General features: G+C 41.4%; 1 protein-coding gene across 2 annotated transcripts in view; it reads left to right on the forward strand.

Annotated features, from left to right (window-relative positions):
* AGAP2 (ArfGAP with GTPase domain, ankyrin repeat and PH domain 2) overlaps positions 1–8513 on the forward strand; it is a 99175-nt gene that overhangs the window by 56477 nt on the left and 34185 nt on the right. For both annotated transcript variants that reach the window (XM_032210935.1, XM_032210936.1), the window contains 3 exons: positions 3328–3386; positions 5235–5322; positions 6436–6521. In XM_032210935.1, coding sequence (XP_032066826.1) covers positions 3328–3386; positions 5235–5322; positions 6436–6521 — 233 coding nt within the window. The remainder of the gene's footprint in view (positions 1–3327; positions 3387–5234; positions 5323–6435; positions 6522–8513) is intronic.

The raw sequence follows: 8513 nt of genomic DNA on the forward strand, positions 1-8513 counted from the left end.
TGACCTTGCCAGTGGGTGTCAAGTAGACAGGTCAGATCTGCAGGGGGTTACATTGCTTCTGAATAAGTAGTAAGTGATGCCCTTTGGGGTTCTGTGGCAAAAGACCAGCAGGGTCTGCACTCCTTATCCCCTTTTCTCTTTGGTTACCTTGGTGATATGCAGGGAGCTGTTGCTAAGCAACAGTTTCAAGTTAACACACAGGGAGAGCAAGAAAAAGCTTTAGCTGTGTTTTTGTGTATGGCCATCTGCATTTACCTTGATGCTCAGATGCACAAGGTAAGGGCAGTTCAGTCAGAGAACCTTAAAACCAGGATTCAAATATAGGGAAACCGAAGGAGAAGAAAGCTTTCACTACTTTTTCCACCCCAGTATGTAAGGACCTACTTTGTTTTAAAGGGGAAGAATCGGTTCATATATTACAAATTGTGCTAATATTCCCTACAAGCCGTAATGTTTGAATGTGTGCTGGTTTGTAGTCATTTCTATTACCATAGCAACGTCCCACGCCCCTCCCCCCCATAATCCTGGTTGTAAGGGTTTGTCAGTGTAGGTCCCTCATAAACGTTCACATGTCCAATGTAACAGTAACCAAACCCATCTTCACAGGAGACCACAGACAATAGCCAACCATTTTAATGGCAGAAATAACTCATTAGAAGCAATATTTTGTATAAAGAGGACAGGGCTGGAATAGCAAATTCAGATTTGATTCAAGCCATTCAGTAAACTCATACTTGTCTTAGCCTTAATCCAAATCCACCATGTTACCTCAGAAATTTAGAAAGCATTGGATATATGTTCCATGTATTTGGGTAGCACAGTGGTTAAATGCAGCATTGCAGGCTACTTCAGCTGACTGCAGTTCTGCAGTTCGGCGGTTCAAATCTCACCGGCTCAGGGTTGACTCAGCCTTCCATCCTTCCGAGGTGGGTAAAATGAGGACCCGGATTGTTGTTGGGGGCAATATGCTGACTCTGTAAACCGCTTAGAGAGGGCTGAAAGCCCTATGAAGCGGTATATAAGTCTAACTGCTATTGCTATTGCTATTGCTATTTATAGTAAGAGATTTCCGTTGCTTGACAGCTCAACTTCTTTCTGGTCAGGCTTGCTTTGAACTTCTCCTGATTCAGGTCTCATATTGAAGTTAATTCTTGCCAGCTAGGATGGATATGATTGCAAGTCAACTTAGTGCCAATCTTACCGTTTCCTTTTGTAATTTAGGCATTCAGTACATTCTCATGAGAATTCACATAGCACCCTTGGACAAACATGAATCACAGTCCACTTCTGCTGTTCCCATTTCTCCAACACAATAGCAAGAGCCCTTAGACTTATATACCGCTTCTCAGTGCTTTACAGCCCTCTCTAAGCAGTTTACAGTGTCAGCCTGTTGTCCCCAACAACAATCTGGGTCCTCATTTTACCGACCTCGGAAGGAGGGAAGGCTGAGAAAACCTTGAGCGGTCAGAATCAAACTGTCGAACTGCTGGCAGCTGGCAGTCAGCAGAATTAGCCTGCAATATTGCATTCTAACCACTGCGCCACCACAGTTCAATCATCAATATACTGTCCAGTATGCTTATTTTTCAGGCATTTCAAGTGGTCTTCTCGATTCCAAGCATGCTCAAAACCTTGCCACATTAATGTTTAGAAATAAGGACTGCACGGTCTGAAAATAAATACAAATGACCACTTAGCCCAGAGTGCACATAACTACAACTGACAGAATGATGGCAAGAATGATAATTGGTTTTAAAAATGGCTGGGAAGTGAACTTCAATGACCTCAGTGGCTGCAGTAGACTCTTCAAAGTGTCTTTTGCATACAGAGATCTCTGCAGGTGGCAGGGTGAGGCTGGTCTACTACTTCCATTGCTGGGCATCTTACATGAATATGCAAATAGCAGAGCAATGTTACACAGATGTTTCTATGAGTCTGGAAAAGAGCATGGATGCACACAAGCATCCATGGTTACATGATGGATATTTTGCTCATTGGTTCGTGTATTTTAAATCTATAAAGTCTGCTGCCCTCCAGATGTTCTAAACGCTATCATTTCTACATCTTTTACAATTAGCCACATTGGCTATGGCTAATAGGATTTGACGTCTGAATTATCTGAATCAAATTGCTTACCTTGACAGACGAGAAAACATAAATCTACATGTTTGGTGCTGATAGGCAGACCGATGTCTGCATGCTTTTTTCCCTTCATTCTCTTACTAATATCTAAGAAGAGTGATACTGGAAGAAGAAAATTCTGTTTGGGAGCCTACTTTGTCTGACTTCCAATCCTTCTGCAGATTTGTTTTAGTGAGGAAAAAGTTTATGTATGCTCAGAGACTTCCTCTTCAAGATTAAACAATTTAAGGGACATAAACGTAGTACTAAGATCTACTTAATTTTAGACATTTATCTGTTTTTCCCCCCTTCTATGCATGGCAATATTTCTCTTTGATTTGCTTATATATCTATTGCCTCTTTATCTCTCCTCATACCATCTCTGTCAGTATTGGCAAAGATCTTTCCTTCCACCTCCAAGTAACTGAATGCTTTAGAAATTGGGTAAAGCTAAACCTTGGCCCCCAGCAATGAAGAAAATCGCCCAGACTTGTTTCTCAGCAGCTTTTCCAAGGTATCAACACAAACACCTGCCTGTAGTTTCACTTTGTGCATTCCCTGCCACTCAAACCTCTTCTTGAGAGGACACTTTATGCCCTGTTGAGTGCATCTTTTTTCTCTGACACTTGTCCCAAAAACACTGGAAGGGGGTTGCGCACCCAGTCGCAGCTGCCCTTCCTGTTCTTCCTGGCCGGGTGAAAGTAGCACAAAGAACTGACTGTTGTGCGTGGGAGAGCTGAAGGGTTGAGTGAGTTGTGCTTGCAGAGCAGCTGATGGGACATGAGGAGAAGGACCCCATTGCTGTGTTTCTCTTTAGCATTCCTGCCATCGCACTGAGCCCACAATCAAGTATTTGGTCCTGAATTTCCTGTCTGCTAAGGGGGCTGAAAACGAGGATCTCGTGAAGATGTTATTTCACCCTGTGTGGAGATCAAGAGGGAATGGCCTGTCTCGTTGGGTGGGTGTTGATGGGAACGTAGTGTCCCAAGTCTGAACTGCGAGCCAACATAGTTCAAATTAAAATTGTGTTTTATGGTGATTGGGATCTTGCTGTGTGAGAGCTGACAAACACTATTTGCTGAAGCTTCTTCTACCTGCAGTGTGGGAACAGCCACAGATGCCTCACACAGCTGTTGTAGGAACGGTAGAATTATACTTAACTATTTATTATTAATCTTTTTCTTCCTTCCTTTTTTTTCCTTTTAGAGGCTGTGGCAAATAGCCAAGAATGGACTCTTAGCCGCTCTATCCCTGAGCTACGCTTGGTAAGTTTGTTCCCCTTTGTTCCTAGGTTTTATCTGACTCACGGGGCCACATGTTTATTCCTTAAACTGCAGCTCTTCAGGACAAAAATCTATCCTCTGAGGCTTTTGTAAATGACCAGTCAACTTGATGGAGTTAATTCAGAGATAGGACTACGTGACTCTTTTAGAAGTTGACCTACAACTTCCAGAAGACCTAGCCAATAAGAGCAGTAGTTTAAAGTTTAATAACATTTGTATGCTGCCCAATCCCGTAGGACTCCGGGTGGCTTACAATACAACGTAAATCAAAAAAAGTGAGGACTCCTGGGAGTTGTATTTCAACAAGCATCTAGTGAGCTACAGATTCTCCAAACATGGCTAAGGAAGTGATACATCTCTCGATCATCTATCCAAATCTGTCTCTAACTATCCTCTATTTTTATCTATCATCTATCTGTCTACCATGCATATTCTCTAATGTTACATAAATGCTGTCCTAATACTGATGTTAATACAAGTTGTCCTCAGCTTATACCATTCGTTTAGTAACTGTTCAAAGTTATATATAGCAACACTGAAAAAAATGACCTTTGACTATTTTTCACATGACTTGCAGCATCCCCATGGTCACATGATGAATATTTGGATGCTTGGCATGTATTTATGATGGTTGCAATATCCCAGGGTCGTGTGATCACCTTTTGTGAACTTCTGACAAGCAAAGTTAATGGGGAAGCCAGATTCACTTAACAACCATATTACTAACTTAACAACTGCAGTGATTCACTTAACAACTGTGACAAGGAAGGTCGTAAAATAACTCACTTAATTAACTGTCTTGCTTAGCAATGGAAAATTTGAGCTCTATTGTGGTCGTAAATTGAGGACTACCTATAATTAAGTCTGAAGTAATTGATACATAATAGTACTTTTGGAGCTGGTTTGACCTCAGAAAAGAATGATGGAATGGGTGAGCAGATGAGTAGCAAGCATTGCTTCATCGTTAGACCTTTCTGTTCCCTGGTCTGCTGCTTATTAAAAAGCAAAGGATTGAAGAATAAGATCTTTCCAGATTTGATTACAAATTGATTCAATCCTAGATTCATGTGAGGATTGAAATGTAGACGTCCAACAGTTTTCCACAAATATCCTTGGCTCCCACAGCTTATTAAAATATGCTTTACAATGCATGTGGTAATGGAAATACTGTGAATATCAATAACAAATAACAGCCAGTTTGATCTAGTGGTTTAGGCACCAAGATAGAAACCAGGAAACTTTTGAGTTTTAATCCTGCCTAAACGTAAATGCTGGCTGGGTGAGTTTGTGCCAATCACTCTGTCTGCACTTACCTCAGCTCAAAAGGTTGTTGTTGTGGGGAAAATAGGAAGAGGAAGGCGTATGAGATATGTTCACCACCTTGAGTTATTTATAAAAATAATAAAGGCAGAATTAAAAATATCTAATGTAATAACAATACTGACCAGAATTTTTTAAAAAATGTGTCTCCTCTTCAGGGGAACCAATCATAAGGGGAGTTATCACTCTTGAGAACCACAGACTTGGTGATGAACCATTATTTGGGAGTGAAGAGTAAAGTACTGGGTAGTGAGGACAACAGATCCTAAAGCATCTTGCTTTCATCTCACACCAACCATTGGAATGACAGACTGCAGCTCCTGTCACTCCCAGCCAGCATATGGCTTTGAGGCCCTACACATGTTGGCTAGCAATTGGATAGAAGTTGTTCTCCAATGACTCAATGGAGAGCATCAAAGTTGAGGGGGGAAAATGCTGCCTTAACTGCTCCAGAAAGCCAAGGATGATGAGTTTCACCCTGAAATGACTTGTGCTCTTCGACCTCCACAGGGCGTCCTTGGAACCATCAAGAGTGGCAAATCAGCCCTGGTTCACCGCTACTTGACTGGATCCTACTTGGGCCTTGAACCTGCAGAAGGTGAGCTGCCTCCCTCCCCAAACTGAAGCTTCTTCTCTGTGGCCCTGCCTTCATTCGGCCCTTTGGGGCTTTTCATTTCCTCACAAAGCTGAAACACTGGAAAGCCCAAAGGGGACAGAAGGGGTGTGTGAATGGAGAAAAATGATTTATTTAGATATGTAATGTAAAAAATTATAGAAAGCCTGCAGGACTTCTGGAATCTTTCCCACTTACTTCATAGTGGTAGGACTCTTAGTCACATTACTAGGAGGGAGGAGGGCTTGGAATAGTTCCATAGAGATAGATGCTCCCAGGGATTTTTTATTTTTTTCCCCTTCACATCTTTTGCCTGATTCTGGCCCGATTTTTAACTTAATCTTTCTTTTGCTGACTTTTCCCCTTTGTTCAGGTTTGGTTCCATTCTGTTCTTTTGGGGAGAGTATTTCTGCTGGCAGGCAAGAAGGAACATAGAGTTCTGAATCTCTTTACATGGTTTCCTCTAAATATTTCATTAGGTTGGAAAGAATAAAAAGGGGGGACAGACAACTTCCTTTTCACCCTCTGCCATAATCACTGAGAGAGGTTGACTTGGGCTAATTTATATCGGCCCATTCTTTCCTGTTTGGGGACCGGGGGGGCAGAGAGAGTGGGATTGGGGAGGGAGCTATAAGCATCTTGCCTTGAACTCTCAAAGGAAAGAGTGATATAAATCAGTGGTGGGATTCAAATAATTTAACAATCGGTTCTCTGCCCTAATGACCAGCTGGGTAGGCGTGCCTCATTGGTCATGTGACCGGGTGGGTGTGGCCAACTCAACATCACTAACGTTGATAGGTGCTTCTCCTTAGCTGTTACACTGTAAGAAGGGTTAACCAGAGATGTAGTTTCTGTAAGCAGAGCAATAAAGATTAGGTTAGAAACAACACCAGAATGTTTCCTTCCTGCCTTCCTTATAGGATTAGCTCTGAAAAGTGGAAAAAATACAAGGAGATTTCTTCCAACAACCGGTTCTTCGAACTGCTTAGAAAGTTAACAGCCGGTTCTCCCGAATAGGTGCGAACTGGCTGAATTCCACTACTGATATAAATCTAATAAATCGATTCACGCATAAATATTTTGCCTTCTATTTTTCAGGGGGCCAATTCAAGAAAGAGGTCGTGGTGGATGGGCAGAGCCATCTTTTGCTGATTCGAGAGGAAGCTGGGCCACCAGATGCTAAGGTACGACTCCCTCATAGGCCCAAAGCTTGCAGTAGGCCGAGACCTAGAGCACTTTAGCTATTTGTGAACAATTATAGTTGATCCTGTTTTAAATGCCAGGAAGACATGATTTATGGAACAAGCTTGTTTTCTGTAGCAATGTTTTCCCTCATCCAGGGACCGAGGGACTGTAATTCTGAAGAGAGGAAATAGATTTAGTTTTGAAATGTACAGCTATGCTGGCCAGGCTAGAATTTGCATACTTAGCCCTGGGTCGCCCCATGAGCTCTTTCTGAAGTAAATGTGGTCCTTTAGCTGGCTGGTAGTTAACACAATCTTCCCACCTTGTACTGTCACTCACGGTGCCTAAGCTATCACCCCCTGTGTAAGGGGAAGGCTCTTTCCAAGCCAAGTTGTCATGGAGGGACAACAGTTGCATGCAGAAAGGTCCCAGCTACAGAAATAGATTGATATCTATCCTCACGGTTAAAAAGTTATTCCCCCATTCCAGCAGTTATAGTTAAAAAAAAACAAATTTGAATACCATGAGAAGTTTTTATAATTTTTTTTTATGAAAGGAATTTTAGTCATACTTATGATACACATTTCACTTGCAAATTTGAATGAAGTACAGGTAGTCCTTGATTTACAACCATTCATTTAGTGACCATTCAAAGTTACAATGGTGGGGGGGGGGAATGATTGACGGGTTGTCACATTTACGACCATTGCAGCATCCCTGTGGTCACGTGATCAAAATTTGGCCATTTGGCAAAGGCAATGGGGGAAGCCAGATTCGCTTAACGACTATAAATCTGGCCTTAGATTCTGCCTCAGTTTAACTTCCCAATAAGCAACCGAGTCGGGAGATCATTTAAAAGCAGTTCATTGGGATACCCTAATAAAGTGGGATCTCTCTATGAAAAAGGAGAGAGAACCTTGAGCCCAATCCTACATTCCTCTATATAATTAATACAACAAAGAAAAATGAAAGAGGAAAGTTGGTTGGACAAGATAAGAATAACCCCCACTTTGCACAATAAATCAACCACAAAGCTTGTTTGAATTTAGATAATCTGATGTCAACTGACACTTAGAAACGCCTTCTTACCAGAAGATAGTATCCAGCCATCCTTCTGTAAATTCAGTTTTCAGTTTAGGAAAGTTAAAGGGTATCTTATCAATCCACACAACCATAGGATAAAAGTTTTCCTACATTCCAATTTTGTAATGAGCCTAAACATAGAAAATAAGTCAAATTAATAGACAAAATAATTGTGTTAGTTAACAAATTACTAAATCCATGTCATGTGCCGCTCAATGATCACTTGACAACTGCAGTGTTTCACTTAGTGACTTGTGGCAAAAAAGTGTTGTAAAATGGATGTGATTCACTTCACAATGGTCTTGCTTAGCAAGATAAATTTTGGACTTAATTTTGTTCGTAAGTTGAGGATTACCTGTATTTACTACTGTAATCTGGAAGTCATAGTGCAGTGCTATGGGCACCACAGAACCTGTCAAGTCTTAGAATGAAGCCACAACCTCCCTGAATTGATTCCAAATAATGACAATGGCTAAACATCTCAGCAAATCATTACATCTTCTAGGATAGGTAATGGAACCCGAATCTGAAAAAGTGTCTGTGAAGTGACCACTCACAATTTCTATTCAGGGCCAGTGCTATTCTTAGAGAATGAAGAAGCAGCCTTAAGCCATCAGTGCTGGGATATAGCGAGGTCTTAAGAAGATAGCATTCTGTATGCCACACAGTTTGCCTTAACCAGAAATAAATTTCCTGGTATCTTCCAGATGTTTTGGACTACAAGTCTCACAATACTTTGCCATTAACCATAGTGGCTGAGGTTGATAGACATTGGAATCTGAAACATCTGAAGTTGGTTTACTGCTGCCCTAAATTAATTTCTTTGGAGATATCTCCACTCTGCATGCATGGAGATCTCTAGACATATGCAGACTCGTTTGAATTTGCCCTCCTTCAAAAAGAGGAAA

This window comes from Thamnophis elegans, chromosome 2 (genome assembly GCF_009769535.1).
Source record: "Thamnophis elegans isolate rThaEle1 chromosome 2, rThaEle1.pri, whole genome shotgun sequence".
In the NCBI taxonomy this organism is placed as follows: domain Eukaryota; kingdom Metazoa; phylum Chordata; class Lepidosauria; order Squamata; family Colubridae; genus Thamnophis; species Thamnophis elegans.